Source organism: Rhipicephalus sanguineus, chromosome 6 (genome assembly GCF_013339695.2).
Source record: "Rhipicephalus sanguineus isolate Rsan-2018 chromosome 6, BIME_Rsan_1.4, whole genome shotgun sequence".
NCBI lineage: Eukaryota > Metazoa > Arthropoda > Arachnida > Ixodida > Ixodidae > Rhipicephalus > Rhipicephalus sanguineus.
Window position 1 is genome coordinate 41771204 of NC_051181.1, and position 24180 is coordinate 41795383.

The 24180-nt window shown below is 47.2% G+C and overlaps 1 protein-coding gene across 4 annotated transcripts in view; it reads right to left on the reverse strand.

Annotated features, from left to right (window-relative positions):
• The window catches only part of LOC119395728 (NADPH oxidase 4), a 357853-nt gene extending 334331 nt beyond the window's left edge, over positions 1-23522 (reverse strand). The window contains exon 1 of one of the 4 annotated variants that reach the window (XM_049416759.1): positions 23007-23522. In XM_049416759.1, the coding sequence (XP_049272716.1) occupies positions 23007-23162 (156 nt within the window). In that variant the 5' untranslated portion in view covers positions 23163-23522. The remainder of the gene's footprint in view (positions 1-23006) is intronic. The other 3 variants (XM_049416758.1, XM_037662740.2, XM_049416757.1) reach the window with 3 other exon arrangements.
• Between the last annotated feature and the right edge of the window lie 658 nt (positions 23523-24180).

Genomic DNA, 24180 nt, shown 5'->3' on the forward strand with positions numbered 1-24180 from the left:
TAATAATAATAATAATAATACTAATAATACTAATAATAATAATAATAATAATAATAATAATAATAATAATAATAATAATATCTGGGGTTTTACGTGCTAAAACTACGATATGAGGTACGCCGTAGTGGAGGGCTCCGGAAATTCCGACCATCTGGAGTTCTTTAACGTGCACTGACATCGCACAGTACCCAGACCTCTGGCATTTCGCCATCGAAATGCGAGCGCCGCGGCCATGACACCCAACTTATATACTCTTCATGCTGCGAAGTCGGTCCTCTCCGAGCTATTTTACTCAGGACTTCACATCAACGGTATGCCGGTTCAAAGCACGGTGGTTTGAATTGCTGGCCACGGCTTGCTCACTCAAAACACCGGGTGGTAATATGCTAGTGTTGCAAGTGGGCGCCCTCCCGGGCTGTGAGAAATATACCTTTCGTTCCGGCATAGCATGACGGAGATATGTGTCATGGTGGCCTTGTATTGCCTGTTCGGCGGATACAACGGCGAATGAATCGCCTCGTGTTGCGTGCAATGCTCGGATCGCATGTCTCCGGCGCGAAAATTGCAACGCGGCGTTTCTCGCGAGCGCGGCGAGAGGCGTATGCAAAGACGAAAATGACGGCTCGCAAGGCGTCTCGGTTCACACGTCCCGCTTTTAAGGCAACAACGATCTTCTCGTCGCGAAGGCTCACGCAAGAAAATCGCCGAAGCGTACGCGAGAGAGACGTTACAAAACGCGGGGCGAGCGTAAAACGTGAGAACCCCGTCAGGCGCTTTCCCCACCGCGGCGTCAAGTCACCGCTGAACAACGAACCATGGAACAATAAAGAGTGGAAGCGGAGGACTAGGCACTAATGGTTGTTGGCAATAGGGACAATAACGAACTATCTGCTTTACATAAGACGTTGCTTCAGCGGCGGTTTATTACGCATAAAGCGTTTACTACGGTCTGCTCGCGGGGATGTCCTTGGTGGCGTCTCTTACAGGTCTGCAGCGGCGGTGAAGGATGCTAATGGCTACTCTTTATGAAACGCGATCGGTGCACCGTCTGCAGCGCGGTCTTTGCGCAGCGTGTTCGTCGCTCAATTTGCATAAACGAGAGGCCATCATAATCGCCACTGGCGTACAACGCTGCGACAGTGTAGTTCTCTGCAAAAGACGGAGTGCGTAATTGCCCAGAATATAAGCCAACGTCTGTTCGTACTCATCACAAGCGCTGAACCAGTATTTGTAACGTGGAACGCCTAAAAACTGCGCGCAAGTGTTTAAATTAACACTATTTGGTTATAATATTAAAGCGTGATCTTATGTCGTAACGCTTAGAGAATTAGAAAAAAAATCACAGCATATCCACGGAGTGAATGATGATGAGTGGGCGAAGCTCCCTCAACACTGGACCACTGCCCCCTGAATATTTTCCGCGCATTCTTCGAATGAAATGTGCACGCTCTTTGAAAGCGACGCGCTCTCCACCTCAGCTCCCACCAGTAAAAGTGAAACATCGCAATTGTCCTCAGTTTGTATGCACTCAAAACTTACCCAGCGTAGGGTGGCATTCCGGTTATTCTGAACTGGTTAACCTTCCTCACTTTGCCCTCTATTCTGTTTCCTTCCTTCGTTTCTGTTGGACAGTTAAACATGGAAATTTGACGTATTTGACTCGCAAAAGAAGAAACGCTGCAGAAACTGCGTTGGAGTTGTATATTCAAGTACAGGTAAGCATAGGAGCGCGCACTCCCAATACTGAGCTTTAACTCATCAATTCAGCTGTTTCCCAGTTATCATTAAGTTACAGCTATGAGCATGTGGAAGATTTTTCAAACTGCCCCTTCACTGCCGAGCACAATGAAGGAGCGCTTCTTTTATAATTCTACAACGTGAAATGCCGCTTGACCTGCCTCTTGAAAAGCGAGAGAGATACACGATACAAACAAGACCCGTTCGCGCTACGCCACCAGCATACCACAGACATGGTATGCTGACACTTACATACATGGTAAGCCGCAGCTGGCGGTAGCCGGATCCAGCGCGAAATGGGACCGCGTTTGCTGAGGGTGCGGCTCTCCACACACACACACTGCGGCGCCGCCGCTGTTCGTATCTGACTTCAGCGAGAACAACTGAGATCGCGCCAGAGCGATTACTCGCACTTCCTCCAAAACAACACCTTAGTGTCTCCACTAAGAGCGGTCTCGAGTCACTCGTTGTATAAGAGTGGCGCAAGTGCCCGACATTAACCTTTACTGTAGACGTTAAATCCAAGGTTTGACGCCAACTCGCCTGGAGGGGGAAGAATAGTTGAAGTATAAAGGAAGAATATATCACAACAAACACCCATGACAGATGCACATGTGCATTTAAGTACGCTTCATAGACGGAGAGAACTCCGCAGAGAAATAAACAAACAAACACGGAATCCGTAGTTGGAGGATTCTTTTCTAATTGGTACCGAGTGGTGTTAAGCTGGCTATCAAACTATTTCCTACAATAGAAATTATTGCAATAGGATGTTTCTTGAGCCATCGTTGCCTCCAGCGACATTTTTCTTCAACTTCCCGCCGAATTCAGCTAGTTAGACACATCTGAAATGGCAAGTTAACAAGTGTCGATGGACAGTTCTATCAGTAATATAGTATTCGGTAGTAATGTTAGAATACGGCCAACAACTACACTGAAACTTGTCTTTTGTTTCATCTGCGAGGCGATAGGAACGTATCAGGCTATTGAGAAAACTCCCATGATTGCACTGACAACCTTGTAAAAGTAAATTTGTTTGGAAATACTATTAAATATGTGTATTTGCCTCAACGGTACACCCGAGCTCAGAACACGCTGTGTCCAGCACAAAGAATGCAATCCAGAAATCTCATTTCTCTAACCGATGTCCAATATGCAACACGCCAGACATAATTGATAGTTTTCTCCTTTTTTTTTTTCAAATTCTTAATACTGTCGTCACCTTTGTCCCCCCCTCAACCCCCACCCCCCCTATTCGAAAAAAAAATGTTTTTTTATACTTCGTATTGTATACGTAATTTTATCGACATCAAAACCATTTTGATTTCATGAATGTCTAGGGTTTATTACACGCGTGCTTTGCATAAGTCTCCTGAACTGTCCCGAATGTTATTTTGCTAAAACGAGCAATCGTGCTAAAGCAATGTTCGTTTCATTTTGATTTCTTGCGGATGCCTTTCCGAAATTTTTAAATGCGAAGCATTTCTTAGCGAACTTCTGCGACTTTGACCGTATCTATCTATCTATCTATCTATCTATCTATCTATCTATCTAGCCGCCTACGACTTCGTGCTCTCCTGGTCGCTTGGTTAATCGAATGTGCACCAAAATTGGTATGGCGTAACATGACTGTATGACGAACATAAATGACAAGTCATAACATGAAAATCATGACACGAATGTCATGTACAGCATGATTTACATGCTACGCTCATGGTGCGCTGGCGGCCGTTTCGCTAGCTTGATATACTCCAAAATTGGTATCTTGTGACGTGACTGTGTGACGAACATAATAACACGAGTTAACATGAAAATCATGACACGCATGTCATGTACAGCATGACTTACGTGCCACGCTCATGGGGCGCTGGCGGCCGTTTCGCTAGCTTGATATACTCCAAAATTGGTATCTTGTGACGTGACTGTGTGACGAACATAATAACACGAGTTAACATGAAAATCATGACACGCATGTCATGTACAGCATGACTTACGTGCCACGCTCATGGCGCGCTGGCGGCCGTTTCGCTAGCTTGATATACTCCAAAATTGGTATCTTGTGACGTGACTGTGTGACGAACATAATAACACGAGTTAACATGAAAATCATGACACGCATGTCATGTACAGCATGACTTACGTGCCACGCTCATGGGGCGCTGGCGGCCGTTTCGCTAGCTTGATATACTCCAAAATTGGTATCTTGTGACGTGACTGTGTGACGAACATAATAACACGAGTTAACATGAAAATCATGACACGCATGTCATGTACAGCATGACTTACGTGCCACGCTCATGGGGCGCTGGCGGCCGTTTCGCTAGCTTGATATACTCCAAAATTGGTATCTTGTGACGTGACTGTGTGACGAACATAATAACACGAGTTAACATGAAAATCATGACATGCATGTCATGTAGAGCATGACTTACGTGCCACGCTCATGGGGCGCTGGCGGCCGTTTCGCTAGATTGATATGAACCGAAATTGGTATCTTGTGACGTGACTGTGTGACGAACATAATAACACGAGTTAACATGAAAATCATGACACGCATGTCATGTACAGCATGACTTACGTGCCACGCTCATGGGGCGCTGGCGGCCGTTTCGCTAGATTGATATGCACCGAAATTGGTATCTTGCGACGTGACCGTGTGACGAACATAAATAACACGAGTTATCATGAAAATCATGACACGCATGTCATGTACAGCATGACTTACGTGCCACGCTCATGGTGCGCTGGCGGCCGTTTCGCTAGATTGATATGCACCGAAATTGGTATCTTGCGACGTGACCGGGTGACGAACATAAATAACACGAGTTATCATGAAAATCATGACACGCATGTCGTCTACAGCATGACTTACGTGCGACGCTCATGGGGCGCTGGCGGCCGTTCCGCTAGATTGATATGCACCGAAATTGGTATCTTGCGACGTGACCGTGTGACGAACATAAATAACACGAGTTATCATGAAAATCATGACACGCATGTCATGTACAGCATGACTTACGTGCGACGCTCATGGGGCGCTGGCGGCCGTTTCGCTAGATTGATATGCACCGAAATTGGTATCTTGCGACGTGACCGTGTGACGAACATAAATAACACGAGTTATCATGAAAATCATGACACGCATGTCATGTACAGCATGACTTACGTGCCACGCTCATGGGGCGCTGGCGGCCGTTTCGCTAGATTGATATGCACCGAAATTGGTATCTTGCGACGTGACCGTGTGACGAACATAAATAACACGAGTTATCATGAAAATCATGACACGCATGTCATGTACAACATGACTTACGTGCCACGCTCATGGGGCGCTGGCGGCCGTTTCGCTAGATTGATATGCACCGGAATTGGTATCTTGCGACGTGACCGTGTGACGAACATAAATAACACGAGTTATCATGAAAATCATGAAACGCATGTCATGTACAGCATGACTTACGTGCCACGCTCATGGTGCGCTGGCGGCCGTTTCGCTAGCTTGATGTACACCAAAATTGGTATCTTGCGACGTGACCGTGTGACGAACATAAATAACACGAGTTATCATAAAAATCATGACACGCATGTCATGTACAGCATGACTTACGTGCCACGCTCATGGGGCGCTGGCGACCGTTTCGCTAGATTGATATACACCAAAATTGGTATCTTGCGACGTGACCGTGTGACGAACATAAATAACACGAGTTAACATGAAAATCATGACACGCATGTCATGTACAGCATGACTTACGTGCCACGCTCATGGTGCGCTGGCGGCCGTTTCGCTAGCTTGATATACACCAAAATTGGTATCTTGCGACGTGACTGTGTGACGAACATAAATAACACGACTTAACATGAAAGTCATGACACGCATGTCATGTACAGCATGACTTACGTGCCACGCTCATGGTGCCCTGGCGGCCGTTTCTCTAGGTTGATCGACCCCCAAGTTGGTATTGCGCGACGTTACTGTGTGCCGAACATAAATAATAGGAGTTAACATGAAAACCATGACACGCATTTTCCTCAATGACATACAAGACGATGTATGCAGCTCTTTGCTGGCTGCTTCGCATTACATCGATTCCCACAATGCGTGGGATCTGCCGGCTTTTCTGGTGTCCAAATTACGTCATCTTTGGTTTCGATTGTTGTTCTACTTGAGCTGTTTTCGCGCGATCGAAGTTTTATAACTTGAAGTGCGGTTAATGACGCTCCCTGTTATATGATCCACGACTCGAGGCCACAACTGCAACGAGAGCCATGTTGCATTGCTCGTATAAGAGCGTTCAGGAACAGGACCCGGAAACTGGGTGGCGACAACCGCTCCATCTCTATCGAGCGCCCTCCAACACGACAGATCAGAACCTCGGCCAGCCTTTCGGCAGAGACAGCGACCGATATAGGGAACGCGCCACGAACACTTTAGCTCAAATTACATCGCGTGCGCGTGCGTGTACATACATATGCTCACGACTGCGCCGCGCTCGTTTAAACACTCGGCGCATACAAAGCGGCGGCTGCCGAGTCCGTACTCACCGCCATTTTGTTAAGCAATTCGAGCAAATATGCCTGCAACGTGACGTATATACGAAAAGAATAATCGCTGCAGCGACGAAGGACACGAACACGAGTTAAACGTGCACGGCCCGTTGCTATCAATCAGTCCTCATTTTTATGTCTCCTCTTTATAACACGTTCGTCTATTCGTTTTGCTCCTTGCGCGGTCGCAAACGTACCGCGGCGTGCTCCGACTAGGGTGCCGAATGTTATTCAAAGGACCCCGTGGGTAAGCTATAATTTACGCTTTGGGAGCTCGGTGCATTTTCGGCTGTTAGTGGTACAGGCCGCGAAATCCAGTTTTTTGTTTGTTTGTTTGTGTTTTCAGGCGGAGAGAGCGATTAGCCTGGGCGTCAGCTGCAGCATTCTATCCAGGAAAGCGTCAGCCGTGGAAGGAGCAAACTGAGTATTATACGCAAGGGCGGTGACAGATGCACTGATCCGAGCAACAGGGCCTAGGAAAAGGGAGCGCGCCTACGTGCCTTAATTCATTCCTTCTAGTAAAGGCGCTCAGGCATTCGTTAAATATGCGTGGATTAGAATTAAGGAGCCCCGTCCCATAAGTGCGTACACATACACAGTTGGGTTTACATGTAGACATTTCTAGTCCAGTGACGCGCCCATTGCGAGAATGTCAGCGACATTGCACCATGCTGCTTCCAAGAGGGAAAAAAAAAGAAAGAAGAGAAAACAGAAACTAGAAATCAAGTGTGCAAGTGCACTGCTTCGGCTCGCGTAGAAAGCGAACGCGGATGCGACTGCGTGGGACGCTCTGGGTAGATTCAACGCCCGCAAAAACTGGCCGTGAACAAGAAGAAGAGGTGATCCGACCGCTATGACTCGTCCGCTGACTCACGAGGCCTCGGAATTCAAGAAAGCAGAACTGTTGGAGCTCTGCTGCCGGAGTGTTCGAGGAGCAAAGTTCGCGAATGGAACGAGAAAACTTGTAAAATTGGCGGTTGAAAAACTGGATAAAATAACACGTACTCTGTTTAAGTCCTGCGTGATATTAGCTAGATCCCTAAATCATATTTTAACAAAAACGAAGGAACGACATCCGTTTGAATATATCCAAATTGAATAAATCATGCTTTAATAGCTTAACCAGTGCAACAAACGACACATAGGCAACAAAAAAGCCCATACCAGTGGCGCTGTGAGCTCAATAAATATTGTACAAGACGCGAGCGCTATCGTGAGCCCTAGTTCAAAGTTCACCCGGCTTCAAAAATGGCCCGCGTACGCGCTCCTCTTTCTCTTGTGCACGGAGTAGTCGTCCCGAGAACAATTTCGCAACTTGTTCGAGAAGACGAGCGGCCTATAGGTGATTTGTGGGCTGGTGTCCTGTAAAAGGCTAAGCGCTAAAAAAAAAAAACATTACAATGCAACACGCCTCCTGATAGACTGGCTGGTGGCAAGGAAAATGAGAGTTCCCTATAAAGAAGGGCATTTCTTTGTATTTTCCGAGGTTCTTTTCAAAAATAAGCTGGCAGATGCCGCGATGAAGTACTCGAAACATCCGTAAAAGATGTGCAAACGTAAGAACAACAAGAACATCAGACCAAATAAAAAAGATCGATTCTTAAACTTTGTTAGGTAAATAATAAACTTAGACTGGTAAGGAAAGGTAAAGATCAACAAAATATTAATCTCATAAGCACATAACATTAGCAGGTATGTACAGTGGGAAATGCTACACCTTCCATCCACCTCCTTGAACAATAAGGAGATCCACTTCTTCGTTAAAGCGGTGTCAGTTTTATGGAAACAACGTGCACGCTACGGTGCAGTGATGCGCGTTTCATAAGTAGCGGTATTCGGCGTATTCATGCAACGCATGACTCTAGCTCGCGGAGTCAATACTTATTACATTGGTAACAAATCGGATAGTGAACACTGGAACCGCAGTTGGAGTTGCCCCGACATCTGGCATGCATATCTTCTTTTTGCTAAGCAGTGGCATTGTGGTGACTGCCTTGCAGAATGTCTGGGTTCGATTCCGGCTTGAGCCGTAATTTTTATTCTTTGCTTCCACCGGGATTTTTCACCCAGTGAGAACGCCGTCAACGCCAGCACCGGATTTTCCGCAACACGGGCTCCTTAACGCTCTCGCGTTAAGATTTACAAACTCTATCATTATCGCTGTACATGGGCTGACAGACTGTGAATCATCAGTGCCGCATACCCGTATACCACGGGCCGTGTTATGCGGGTATATGCCTCTCGTGACTGGTGGGAAGGGTTTCACGACGTACGCGATAGGCAAGTTATGATATTCATGTCATGATCTGTGAATCGTGTTCGACATACGCTCGTGTCCTTCTATGTCAATTTTGTTGCTCACCAAGCTAAGGGTACGACCACGAGAGCGCCCAGATGTAGGCAGCTAGATAGGTATATAAACGCTCAAAGTGCCTGTAGTTAGCTAAGAAATGATTTGCATTTAATAAATAAATAAATAAATAAATAAATAAATAAATAAATAAATAAATAAATAAATAAATAAATACTCAGCAATTTGAACATGGGCGTAGCAATCATTCTATCAGATTCATCTGTAGGCTACGTGTGCGTCGTTCTGCCGCGAAATGGTCGTGAGAAAACTGCCTTAATTTCTTACAATAAAAAAAAAGAGAGATGATCAAACAAGCGAAAAGGAATGGGGATTCACGGATATACTTTGTGTGTTTCGTCATTCATCGTTCATCTCTTTTTTTTTTCTTGTGATGAAAATTGTGCTTAATGTATGATGTGCTAGTTCCAAGACGGTGCAATATTATTGAGACAGGAGATGTCTCAGGCAGCTCACAAAGCATACCGGTGTGACGTGCCCACTACTCTTATAGCCGAAAGTTCATGCTAAGTAACTCATATGAATTTTGTTTTCGTTGTTGCATCTCCAAACCACAGATTAAAAATCCGTGGCGTGAACCTTATCTGTTTAACCACATATTATATTTTGTGAGAAAACAATCAACCAGCTTAACCTGCTACATAATTACACCCTAGGAGGTTGAGCAAACCCAGGGCCGAATATCTTACGACTCATTTTGTATATTAATGAAGCTCATGGAATCGTTTCACACAGAAGTGACCCAATCCAAAGTGCCCCAGTACGAAGGGTTTGAGGTGTGCGCAGCACGTTTCAAATATCTTTAGATTTATCGGTGTCATTGTTTTTGACGCACCATACGTGTCGGCGAATTGCGCACACAGCGCCTGAAGGGACTACGCGCTATTACGGCTATCGCCGCAGACATCGGCTGGTGGCATAACGTGAGAAAGTTACGCCATGTTTTCAACACCACAGCGCTCGACGCGACCCGCGCTGTACAACGACATTATACGCTCGGACGTATGCGAATGCCGCACGAACCGCTTGCACATAAATGCAAAACGTTTCAACGCTCCCTTCTTATCAAGTAGCAACGCAGAAAATTCTCCGGAAATCGCGTGGAAATAACGCCGTAGCCAAGGCCCTCCGAACTGCGAGGAGCTTCCAGACTGCAAATGCGGGGCCGTTGACAATCTGGCGCGTTCTCTTTCGGAGTCCCAAGCGGAGGTGCATTATACCGCGAGGCAAGTCAAGGCCCTTCACTAACGCTGTCGGCTGCGTCGCCATTTCCTTTATGCATCTGGGTAACATGCTGATCAAGTTTTGTGCCCTGCCGCCGGAAGCACGTCGCCCGGCTCCTGCGGTGCGCTAATAAGTCCGGCCACTGCACTGCGTGCCATGCCGACTACGAGGCTTCCGAAATGTCCAATATGGCACGACGCCCTCCTTACAGCTGCATCTCCACGCGATGATGGCATACCCGTAAAGGTGACCAATTGAATGCCATAGCTGCGTGTTAAAACCAAACTTCGAGGCGAACGGATGAACGAAACTAGCCTAGAAGATGCAAAACGCAGCTGTCGATCAAGCGTTTAATATCCCCGTATGTATGCAGTTAGGCAAATATTGAGTATCTTCCGGTTGGTTTATTCTGCGAGATTCCGCTAAGTGGACTCATACAGAATTCGTAAGTTCATTTCAGTGAGCGTTTATAGGATAGAGCTCGAGGCCCAGCGCCACTCGACGCTGCCTGTGTCGACTTCCGTCTAGTCGTCGTGGGACCATGCGCTGAGTTTGACACCCCGCTTAAGCGACTCTTGCAGGATATTTTTCCTTGTTCAGAATTCCGGCCTCAGCGTCTATCTGCAACGTGCGTTCTTATACACCATACGACACACAAATCCCGATAATGAAGCCGGTTTCTCTTAAAGTAGTGTTGAATTGTAAAAGGGCATAAAGTTTGTTACACGGGCTGCAGTATTCAATTCTGTGCCGAAGAGAGATCTGTTTCATTCCTTCTACGTGCGAGTTCATATGTGCCCTCAACTCGTTCTTCTTTATACAGATATTCACGTTTCCAATGAGCGCACATATTAAGGAACACTTGCGCGACAAAATTGTACTTCCACCAGAGGTCCTTCGGCTATATGGACTTACATAGCTCTTCTTACAGTCCCAATGGGCCGCTTTACATCAGAAAAGTTGCACTGAACTGTACTGGCGTTCCGGCTTCTGCTTTCAAGAAGCGTATCAGTTGGCAATGAGCACGAACTCCCGATAACAAACTGATTAACGATGGTTTAGGGGACATGGGTACCGCACAATGTGAGGCTTTTGGTTCACATAAAGCCATTCACAACAGCTGACGCAGTAAACGCAACTTCAAACGCAGTCGGAAGATGCGGTAACGGCATTAAAGAATGCAGACCAGGAGTAAATCCAAAAAGCCTCGCTTTTCATTCTTATCAATCCTGTGAAGACTTGTATACGGTACAAAAGCACAGCGCCAACGGAACAAGCTGAGAGTCGTCAGCAACGCTTAAGACGAAGACGACATATCGAACGCGACTGCGCTTCCGCAACACATCGAAACCACGACGACTACTGTCGAGGCTAACTTTCCTATGACGCTGTCAAAATATGTCATTCGTATTCACTCAAACTCACAAGCGCGCGCGTACCTGTAAGGTGGACCCTTCGTCTGGATTTTGCAGTGTTTCAGTGTATACCACCATACCGTCGACAACGATTCGAACACGAGTTATTATGAAGGAAGCAGCAAATGATAGGGCGGCTAGGGGGTAGGGGATAATGTAATATCAGTTGTTTGACATCCTAAAACCATGATACGATTATGAGGGACGCACACCGTAGTGGACGGCTCCGCAAATATCGACCATATTGTGTTCTTTAACGTGTACTGAGATCGCACAGTACGCAGGCCTCTACCATTTCGCCTCGATCGAAATGCGACCGCCGCGGCCGGGATCGAACTCGCGACCTTCGGGTCATCAGCCAAGCACCGTGTTACAACTGATCCACCGTGGCGGACAGGGACTAGGGGAGGTGACTAAAACACTGCCCATTGCAAATTCATTTGACAGAAGCACGCCAACGGAAGGTCCGACAAACTTCGGACACGAGCGTCATCTCAAGTGCGAACGATGAGCGGAAGCACGATGATTAAGCGACAGCCGCAACGCGGAAATCCAAAATAATCACTCGCATATACACAGTGCGCCTTTGACACTCAGTCACGGGTTGTCGGCAGGTGTGGTTACAACATCACTCGTTTCCGAGCGGGTCAGGCTACACGCAGCGCGAGCGCATGTACTGCACGACTTGAGCACACAGCACTGCACTTGTGTAGCAGCGCAGAGAAATAAAGCAACGAAACGGGGTCACCGTTCGGCCCTCACCTACGAAAAGTGCAACAAGTAACCGTTAGCAAAATTCAAAGCAACTACGTGTTCGTCGAACCCCCGAGGACGCACGCCTCGATGTTTGTGGGAGCTGCCGCAACTGCCGCTTGAACCATGCGTGACGAGACGCGAGTGCAAGCCTCTTGCTCAATCACGCAGTTACAAGGGCCCCGGCCAAGTACGCGACCCAAATCGATGGCATCGCTTGTTCTTCTACGGGGTGTCAAAGACTCTCAAAGACTGTCTTGTCTCTTTCGTACTACTGTCTGTCTCTCCACCTGAACAGGTGGCTTACTTCACGACCGCGCACGTCTCTGTATCCGCGATGCGGGAATCACGTTTCTATTAAAGATTGCGACGCATAAATTCTTGCTCAAGAGTAAACAAAAGCTAAGCAGCTCTGCTTCTCACGGACGACTCCGCAACATGATGACACCACTGCGCTTACCTCAATATCATGTACGTCCTCGGGAACTGCTATCCCGTAACAACACCCCCCCCCTTTACTCTCAGAGGCACCGCCTAGCTGACCCCCGGACCCCCGCCCGTCTGAGTCCCTGTCTGAAGATCTACCTCCATGAACAACGATGCTACCTGTTGTATTTCATCAGCTCGGCGCAGGAGAAAGCTATCAGGGAGACCTTGCGCCGTGAGCCTTGACTACCTATGTTGCCAGGACGAACAATAAGAATGGCAGTGCGCGTGCGTGAACCTGTGCGCGTGTCTGTGCCTGTTTGTATATCCGAGTTCGTCAGAGCGAAGCGGATGCATTGGACGTAACACATAAGGTACCAGCTTTCCTCTGAAAAAAAATCACGTGCGCGAGTACCGTGCACAAATTTCTCTCAACAAACCCGACTCGTAACTTGTGTGCTGATGATGTGTTTCTTTCCCGTTCCCAGTCTTGTTTGTGTCACGCTGTTTATTCATCCTTCACATGCATAAAGTGGCTTGTCCTATTGCCTGCCTCTACAGCCCGTGCCGCATAGCATTGCAACGCTTTGAACTCCACATTGTACTGTTCCGGACAAAGCGGTACACCTATCGGACAACGCGCAAATTTTCCCGACAAGCGCGCAACCTTGGATGACGAAAATATAAGTCACCATCAGGAAGGTTTGCGATCTCGTCAAGTGCTGTCGCACACTGAAGATTCACCAACTGTGCAGCTGGCCTCCTTCACGTGAACTTAAACAGAAAAGATGCTGGCACCACTAAGTTGAGAACGCGTCCCCGTGAATTGAAAGTAATATCGTCTGCAGAAGATGAGCAAGTCCATTTCTGAACCCAGAAATACCGCAGTTCATCGTTATTCCGAAAATTTGACTTGAAAAGATATCTTTTTTTCACATAGCTGACCGTACAAGAAGAAACCGTAGAAGCTCAATAATGTTGAAAGTTGGGTGAGCTTGTGATTCATCGTCATAACGTATAGATGAAGTAGCACACTTTGAAGAGGACAAAAGGGACAAGAATGACACGACACTCGCTCGGTAGCGAGTGTCGTGTCATTCTTTTCTCTTTTGTCCTCGTCAAAGTGAGCTGCTTCACCTATGCGGTACGATGAAGAAAGTATTGGCCTGTTCAATCATAGACCAGCCGGAACAGAATGTACGCAGCTCTGTCAATTGTGTGTGCAGGATAAAATGCATTTCAGAACAAGGTATTAGATGCTTAACAGGACTGGTGAACACCGGAGGCTCCCATATAAGTGCAACCGATTAAAATGTTCATTGTCTTGTTTACAATTAAATTAGCGGGCTGTTCGGTCGGCGAAACCGGAATCTTTTGGTATTCGTATGCGCGAACATCAAAAGGGTCAGTATACCTGCGCAGGCCCGCTCTTTCTTTTTTTTCTAAGGTATAGAATGTATTGCTAGGTGCGGTTCTTACATACGACTGCATTCTTAACCTAGCCCTCTCCTCCTATTCCAGGCTGCATCGAAAAAAACTCCTTTATATGCTGATCAATGTAATTCGACAACGAATTCTTTGTCGTCGATTTCCGGATTCGTTTCGGCAGAGGGCCCGACGGTTTGCATACAGCTGCTGCTCGCACTGGGTTTAGTAGAGCCCACGTATCCCGGTGTTTATTCGTGATGCGCCTCGCTTCATTTCAAAGTCGCGCCGGCCTGATTATCCTAAGGGAAAAGTAAGAAAAGCAACACGGAAGGCCCAGAAGGCTGTCGGGATAATCCGCGTGGGAAACGTGGCTCTCGCTTTGCGAATTCGTGTGTAAACTGAAACCGCCTTTACCCAACCCCTTCCAGCAACGTCCCTTTCTTTGACTTTGCCCACCTTTCCAATTATATATACAGCGACCCTTGAAAAGCACATGCACACGCGGTGCAGCACTAATAAAATCAACCTGTTTATAGGCCCCTCTGTTCTACTTTTTAAGGTAGTATACAATTGCAGTACAGTACAGTACAGTACAGTACAGTACAGTACAGTACATTATAATGTGAGCAAGCGGTAAGGACACAACCCAAGGCGAAGAAAACAAGAAGACAGGAAAGAGCGTCTTTCCTCACGCTCTTTCCTGTCGTCTTGTTTTCTTCACCTTGGGTTGCGTCCTTACCTTTTGCTCAGCATGAACCAACTAGGCCAACAACACGTTTTATTAAGCTACAGTATAAGGTAGTGCAGAGTTACTGATGTCTTAGTTTTATGAAGGGCTGTATAACAGCGAAGTTAAAAAAAGCGAACGAACTAACTCTCTCACACAACGCAGGCCAGTGGAACAAGTAAGTACTGCTTGAAACTCCACAATACAAGAATATCTTCTGGCGGTCAAACAACTTCTGAAATAAAGTGCAACTTTCTCGACTTTGCAAACACCTGGAGCCAAATTGACAAAAGTTCTTTTTCGTAAGTGATTTTTGTCAGTAGTCGGCCGGCTTCTCTCGTGATATATCCTACAAAAGGATTGTCTGAAATGTTCTCCGGCGAGTACCTTTAGAGTAAGATGTCTTTGCGGATACGGCCGCTGGTGCTACCGCATTCGATCGATTTTTCACGCACTAAAGTGGGCCATGGAGATCTTGTAGTGGTAACTGCGTCGATTCCAGAGACGTGTAAGCAGGAATTCGCGCTGTTTACGTGGTCCACGTAATGCCAATGATGCAAAACAGTTTCCCGGCCTTTCATTAGCTGATTAAAAAAATGTTATCTTCGGAGATTTCAACCTGCATGCACATTTGTCCCATTCTCTCGAGATTTCGGGCATTCCGGAAGGTGGGATATCAGGTGTCGAAACATTACAGCGATCGAAGTGCAGCGTCAAAGACAACACAGTTACGACTATAAATGTAGCTATTGCGTTGTTATTTGCAGTGCATTGAATTCTGTAATGGATTGTTTGCGAAGCAGACGAGCGTCAATGAAATTAGATTAAGCCAGTGTGCAAGCACACATGCATTGCGAATTCGCTGGTGTCGTGGCTCCAGAGATCATCGCCTTTATTTTACTCGTTTATTCCTACGTTTGGAGCCTCCCTCCCTCCCTCTCTCCCTCCCTCCCTCCCTCCCTCCCTCCCTCCCTCCCTCCCTCCCTCCCTCCCTCCCCATCTTTCCGCGCAAAAAAAAAAGAAAAAAAGAAGCTTGCTTTATTAATAGAAAGAGGCTAATGAGCAAATCAACAGGCTAAACACAATATTCCTAACACTTAGATCCATCTCAAGCCTACGATTACAATGTGTATCGGCGTTCCACGCACCTTTTATCCTTTTTTTCTGAAGTTTTTCCGATGAAGTACAGAACGCTGGACGATTCAATGTAGTTAGTCTTTCACTGACTGCTTCGTTTATATAAAGTCACTTTCGACAAAAGTTAATGTGATCCACATTTAGTAAACACGAAGAAAATTCCGCGTAACACGGGACAGAGTGCGTGTTTCTCAAGGCGCACTGACAGTCATGGAAATCTCGCACTGTTCGCAGTATAATCAATTTGCAATTATGGCACGCAAATCAATTCTACAGGCATATACGACCCCACATGAGTTGACCTTTACGCACTGCATGGAAATTTTCAAAGTTTCTTTCAACTATTAAGCAATCTCGCACCGTCGACATATGCTTGCATTTCAACGTCTTCCTTCGGCATAAACCATAGATGGCTCCCAACTGTGCAATGACGCACGAGGCGAGCAAGAGTAGCAGGAGGTGGAACTGACCATCGGGAGAGAACAGCCAGGACAGAAACGATGTTGGACAACGCGACGTCCGTAGAAGCATAAAGGAAACAAAATTAAGGTAGGAAACACAGGTAGACACATAGAAAAGAGATGGGCTAATTGACGAATGACTGATGGATGCAAAGATTGATAGGTATAGATCAAGTAGATTTGTTAGAAACGTACGCTTATTTCTCTTCGTTTCGTTTCTCTTCTCCGCAGAGGAAAGCACAAAATGCGTTTAGAGTCGCTTGAAAAAAAAAAAAGAATGCACAGGTACAACTCCACGTAATTAAATCAAGGATGATGTAATGCCAGTCGAGTGCGTTACGAAATGTGGCATACACGAGCAGTATGACGGCGAGGTAAAGCGACACCACACACAGGGGCAGTCAACATTCGTCGAGTCCATCATTTCAGCCGGTGTTGCATGTGGCGCCGTGGACATGGAAGTATCGACATGACTCCCCTCCCCCTCCCCTTCCCTCCTTTTCCCGCTGTGTCAACGACGAGGGGCTTGGAATGTGCTGCTGCATAATGCCCGCGGGCCCGATGCGAACAGCAGATCCCGGGGGCTCACCGTCCGATGATTGGGACGCCCGAAGGCACGACACCGTGCGGCTCCTTCCGAGCAGAATGAGCGGGGAATTTTCAGAGGAATGTGGGCCAGGGTCTCATCCGCCGGGCAGTGGATGAGACCATGGCCCAGATTCTTTCTCGCGACGGAAAGCCGTCGGAGTTTCCCAACGCCCCCCGTTGCAACTACTGTGTTGCGCAATATGATCCTGTCCTATAGTGAACCGAACACGCGGCTTCAAAAAAACACCTTCGCTAATTGGATACACCGCACCTGGTCGCTTCACTTTCATTCAGGTATGCCATTGTGCCGTCCGCAAACCACAGCGCGATGAACAAGGTGGGCTCATGTCTTAAGCCGTCACCATTGTTCACGGCACAAACGCGGCTACGGCGAGAAAGCGCACTGAAGCTCGGAGAAAACAAAAACAAACACGGGAAAACTAGCCGGTGCATGAGGCATATACGAAGGCAGAGACACGAGCGTCAACTACGGGCTAACATTTTTTCACAAAATTTCGTTTGACTGCACTACAGCAGCTGCGGCCGGATTATTATACGGCCGGAAAATTGGCTTGCGCTGTCTGCCCATGACCAAATCGTTTTGCATTGTCCTGCTAAGCGCCGAAGATGACGTAAGTTACACGAGTGACGTACGTGGCCATGAACGTCGTTTCCACGTCGAAATTATATGTTCCTTGAGACACATTTCACTGAATTGGGGCATATTCCGGTCAAGGCATTCAGAAGATGTCAAGACAAAGATTTAGGCTCTGATTACCTGGACAACAAGAGTTCAACGTATCCACGAGATACGGCACTGCTTTATGGTGCGTCATACGTAATGGTGCCGGTTGCGCAGGCTCTGAAGCACAGATGCCATCATGCGCCTACAGCCGCCGCAAAATCGAAGGCTGAGATTATGCACTTTGTGAAAGTATTAAAGATTTTCTCAAGGTATAGTGCAGACATTTTGAACTATCAACAGCACATGCTTTTTTTTATCCCTCTGCCCTTCGTTTGCCTGAAGAGTAGCAGAAACCTGCATATAAGAACAATGATTTATCGAGGCACGAATATCAAGAACACTTCCGAACCGCCACCTACCTCCGTCGAAATTTCCGAGCATGCGACTAACGTAAGAGTTTAACGTTTGGTGCGAAAGAGCCTGCTGCTATCTATGAGATTTCTTACTGCGTGCTGATGCAAAAGTGCTGAAGAGTATGTAAACCACAGGGTTGGCGAATGAAAATACATTTTTTTCAACTCCGCTTGCCCGCCCAAAATCGCCAATCTTTGTAACAAATGTCAACAGCCGAAGTGATGCCTTACGCACACCCTGTGACATATAAATCAAGTTTTCTTCGCATAACCCCGGTCCGCGTCTATATAGATATTTTTTTTTTTTGCGAGCGCCGCTTGATATTGAAGGCACACGGAAAAAATTGGGGGACGCTTAAGCTTCGCCTTTAAGAGTTTAACGCGATAGCGATACCCGGCCCCATCCTCATCGCGTCCTGTTTCGCTTGTAATTATGCTCCACACACACACACACACACACACACACACACACACACACACACACACACACACACACACACACACACACACACACACACACACACACACACACACACACACACACACACACACACACACACACACACACACACACACACACACACACGACATACCCATAGTAAAGGTAAATGTATCAGCCCTCTTCAACGGCACATTTATGACAACAGTATACACTGTTGTCACACACACGTAGTGGGTATACCCACTACGTGTGTTCAAGAAAATGCGCGCACTAGTGGGTGTGCCCTTTGTAATGGGTAGCATGGTTTAAATCACCAGCAATTAGGCGCGTGATACTTTTTCGAAGGTGCGATGTACCCACTACGTGTTCGTAACGATATACGAGCAGTAATGTGTGTGCCTTTTGTAACGGGTGGCCGGCTCTAAAGCACCAACTCGTTATGAAATTCACATAGTGTGACGCCCGATGGCAATGTATGTACGCTTGTACCACGTTTTAGTGCGATATTACATCTCGTACTGTGACGCCTGTACACAGGACGCGTATGTTTGTGAAGCATGAAAGTTGCTTTCAGTGCAGTCCCAAGCATTGCCGCGGCTCTGTGGTAGAACACCTACTTGTCACGCCGAAGGCCTGGGTTCGATTCCACCTCGGGTACATCATTTTATATTATTTGCATCCATCGGGAAAGCCTTTAGCCTACCGGTGCCTACGTGGGCAGAGCCACCGACATAGCCTGGGGGCTTTACCCTCGGGCCGTAGTTTCTCTGGACCATAATAATGTTCTTGCCATGTCATGGTGACTTTTTAGCCACGGACAGTGATGATTTTTCACTCACGACCAACAACACCGACACCGCGTTAACAATGGCACACTGCTTTTCTTTCCAGAACAAACAGTGATGAATTGTTAAACACGTGACGTGATGAAAGACGTTTAAGAGGTCTTATATAAAAAGTGTCAAATGTTGTTCTGAATCTCGATAGGTGGAAAATTAATTATGCAAGAATATGTATAGTTTCCGGCTGCCCTGTGCATGTAGAAAAACAGGATGGAGACATGACAACAACGGATGGTGCAGTGAAACGAGAAGCACAGTCCAGCGCGCATTTATCGTCAACTAAGAAAACTTTTTTTCTTTGCGATGTGTTTTCGATATATCGTGCAGCATCGTGTCACAAAGGGGTCTATGGCCTTTCAGAGAAAAATTTTCTGTCGCGCTCATATGCCCTTTTCTGCATGCGCGTTGATCTATGCTTGCTTTCTTGTTCTTTTCCGGTGAAGTCTATCCCTTAAATATACCACTGATGATTCTAATAATAATAAGAGTGGTTTTACGCGCCAAAGCCACGACGTGATTATGAGGCACGCCGTAGTGGAGGGCTCCGGAAATTTCGACCATCTCGAGTTCTTTAACGTGCACTGACATCGCACAGTACATTGGTCTCTAACTTTTCCCCTCCATCTAAATACCACCACCGCGGCAGGGCTGGAACCCGCGACCTTCGGGTCAGCAGCCGAGCACCATAAACCCTGTACCACCACGGCGAACCTATTTCTTGTCCTAAAATTAAGCATTGCTCATACCTGGTTAGGACTCCGAGTGAATCGTATTAGCATTAGGCGATCGCGTTTCGTAACAGCGCAGCGAGTATGCCGGGGATGCAGTGTCAAGCAACCCACATTTCCGCTTTGTTACGCGTCAAGCATGCATCTCTAGTGACTACCGTACGGCGTTCTCTATGCGTAGGCTTCCATAACAACAATCTCGATTACCTAACGTCATCATACACGAGACGGGCTCTTCAAAAGATACAGGACAAAAGCGATAGGCATCATGCATCGAGGCCAATGGCTGCGGGTCACTCGGCCTTTTTGTTTCGTCCATTGCTGAAAGTGCCCACGGGGACCTGCTCTGCGGTTCGCGAAACGATACACGACCCGGTTGTCCTGTTATGCTCCTTTTGTTTTTTCATCGCAGGCACACCGGCTTCAACTCGCCCTCTCGCACCAACATTAGCTTTTCACACGGCCACGAGCAGCTCTGCTCGACTCCATCTTTGTTTCTCGGGTTCACGCGCAACTCGTTTTCAGCGCGGTCAGCTGCTCTGCTTTGTTGCCAGCATTGGCCGCAGGGGAAGTTGTCGACGATAAGCCCGAGGGCGCGCAGGGTACGAGAAGCACGAAAGAAATAAACAAACAAGACCGCCGTGAGATGATGCTGAAATACGCGCTTAAGGGTGGCGAGAAAACCGAGAAGAAAATCAGTGTGACGCGGAACTATCGCTATAGCTTATCGTTGCATGAACATTGCGTATTAAATAATACGCACAATGCGCCGTGGCGCAGGATAAGCGCAGATTACTAGTCCACTGACCGAGTCCTGCGCCCGTTTTGCAGAATAGCAGTGCTACGCCACGTGCAACAGACGCTTCATTCAGTGCGCGCATTGCCACACAGGAAAATGTTTCCCTGTAAGTCAGTATGATCCAACAGAACACTGTCCACATGCTTTGGCGATACAATCCTACGTTCATCCGGAAATTTGAACCAGTTGCTCGCCGTTTACGATGTCATCAGTTACTCTGATTTTGAACTATATCTTATATACGTAGGCGTTTCAATATACATATGCAACACTTGTTATCCTCGAAAAAGATATGGTGAAAGCTTTATATTTCATGTTGCTTCATATATAGCAGGAAAGAAGATGACTTTTAAGGGCTCGTGTTTTTTCGTTAGACACAATATTATGAGAAGTCTCTGTTAGTTCTCAATCATATATAGTAACTTATTTCATATACTTGTGTCGACCTTACTGGAGAATTTGACTATAGTCATATATAACGCGTAATTGCTGATATAATGTACGAGCACATGCGATAAAACATGTATATATGTCATGACAGACATTGTTAAGAAATAGGCTGTCACACTGCCATGAAACCGCGACGCGCCCGTCAGCCATGAATGGAAGAGATGATTAGCTGAAGGAAGCAGTAGAGTTCAAACGCCACACGTCAGTCACTATGTAAAACGAAGAATGAGCTGCTGAAAAATTGGTGTAGAGATGGACGTTAGGTCTTTGAGGGCAGTACGGAGATGTAGGTCACAAGCTTTCCTCTCTGGTAACGTGAAGCCTGTCAGTGGCTCGAAAAAATGAAGCAACTTCGAAGCGGCTGTCCGTCATTGCAACGGATATCGGCATCGGCGTTGAAAAAAAAACGTCTTCAGGGAAACAGAGAAAACAAAAAGCAGGAAACTTCGAGCAATAATACTTCATGTACGGCGTATAAGGGAACAACGAGCCATTTATTACTGATTATAAAAAATACCTGCACAAGCACAACAGCGGGTACAAATTGACAAAATCTTTACTTGTAAAAGTGCATTTTCGTGACTCATTGCTTTCATTTATAGTTCCACTCGTACAAAGCACTCTCCAGTTGCCATTCCTGGCGACGTTGCAAGATGTTAATATATATTGGTTGGTTCGACGACTAACGTTGTCCCAGCACGTGCACTATGCGCTCGTATATTTACTGGGGTAGCGGACTGTGATTATGATTTATTTTAGTATCTGGTGTAGAAATCTGTGTCATTTCTCTTCAACAGTTATCGTGCAGTCAATCTTCGCAAGTTGCGTGGTCTTACATACGGCGTTCTTAAAGTGCATTACACTTTGTCTCCAGCTCAACGGCGCAGCAATTCACGTGCCACTTAGTATCTTCCACGACTGTATGCCTAATTTCGTTCCTCATGAGCCTTTAAATCTGCAATCTCCAGTAGCAGTATGGTCATAATATGTGTAACAAACACATAACAGTTCTTCAGAATTTCTCACCAGCCCATTTTAATTTACATCCTCAAGATATCTCAGAGCAAGGTAGTTCTACAAAATATGTCCCGTGCCCAAGTTGAGCTGCATTAGTTCGCTGCCGGCAACGCTACTCGAGCAAGGATTGTGTACGTTCCGTCATAGCAGGTGTTGCCTGTGAGCCGACCCTAAGACCAATTTTAGATGCCCTACTCACACGAATATGTACTATAGTACTTATCCTTCCTGGGGTTAGCTGCTCTGATAATTTGATCCGAATGGTTTCGCTCTCCAGTGAAAATGTGGCGCTTGTTAATGACGGTAAGATTATATTAAGACTTGTAGGGATTGCATGGAATAAAAAATATAGGAGGCTAGACAAAAAAAAAACGCGTACTAGAGTAACCGCTATTTCCTGCACTCTTTGTCATTGGTTAAAACAGATGTCGTAATTCGTAACATCAACCTGCGCAGAAATGAGCACATGCTTATTTAGAGTCGGCTCACATCGAGCGTTGTACCTGATTGCGATCAGTGAAACATTACTGACAACACTGAATAGCGTTGTCGGTGTTCGTGCTGTCGTTTGAAGTTTACAGCCACGATTTATGTGTTTTACAAGAAATACATGTAAAGTGTGAGAGCTTCAGTCGCACTCATTGTCTTCTCGTATCCTGCAGCACTTTCAAACATTTCGCGTGGCACGGCGTCAGAATACGCCCCTGTAAATCTCAACCACACTGCCATCGAAACAAGTGCATTGTATTAACTCTGCTCGCGATAAGAAGCACCGCCGCAGGCGGCAACCGTGTATGAAAGAAGGCCTCGCTCACCATCAGTGCCTGAGACCGGACTGCTACTTTGAAGCGCCTCCAACACCTCACAAGGCACGCCGTCACGGGTGCCTCATCACTCCCAGGTTCGGCACCACGGCCGTGCGCCACGGGCATCGGCGTCGTCGTCACAACGTCCATCGTAACCACCATCATGCACCGTCGAAAACCGGAATCGCCGATCACACTGTCGTCGATATCGGCGTCGTTTCGTTTTCTTATTTCGCCTCCCGCTCACGTGACAGCGAACCGGTGGCAGCTGCTCGGTGAACAACACCGACGATCGAGACGTCCCGGAACAGCGTTCCAGCTACTCGGCACAGCCATCCGACGACGACGTCTTGGGCAGCGGCGAGGAACGCATGCTTCCCGCGCGATTTCCGAGTGGGACAGCCGCCGTTGTAGCGCTGCTCGGCGAGATGAACCGTTCAGCGCCGCCGCTTTCTCCGCCGCGAGAGCGCGTTCAGCGCACGTCTCTCACACAACCGGGGGGAGCTCCAAGAGCAACAGGCTGCCAAGCGGCGGCGGCCGTACAAGACTTGCGCCACGCTGATCGTCCGCCGGCCGCCCGCATCCTTTCTCCCGGCCCTCTCCCATATCGGGCCCTCGCTCTCTTCACGCCCGGCAGCTCTCCTCTGTAGGTCAAGTAGCAGAGACGCCCCACCCTGCCGAATCCTTTCTGTTCTCTGCCACGGGATCAGTCCGTACATCCGCCCCGCGACTCGATCGAAACGGAGAGAGAGCGAAAGCGATACCCACACGCACAGAAATCCCGGTGGCAACGTCGCCGCGAAACGAGGAGGCGGGAAAGGAAGAACTGCTGCAATGTCTAATTCGAGCTTTTCTGTTTTGAGTCGTGCTTCGCCCACTGCCGGAGACAGTGCGAGTGAAAGTCGGCCACTGGGACCCGCTGTGGTGCGCTCACGTGCGACACGCTGCTGCCTCTCCAGCGGGGGGCCCAAAAGGCGGCTGCGTCGGCACACTGGCTTTGTTCGCGTGATTGAAATGATTGCGTAACTGTTACGCTTATTAGCTCTGCCGTGGACGAGAGCTTGCGCAAGCGCTGTCTATTTATTACCGTCCATGGCATGCGCCGAAACAGTGACGTATTAGCAAAACTGGCGAGCGGCTCCGAAAAGCTAATGAGATTGCCTTATATTATCCTTTATCATTG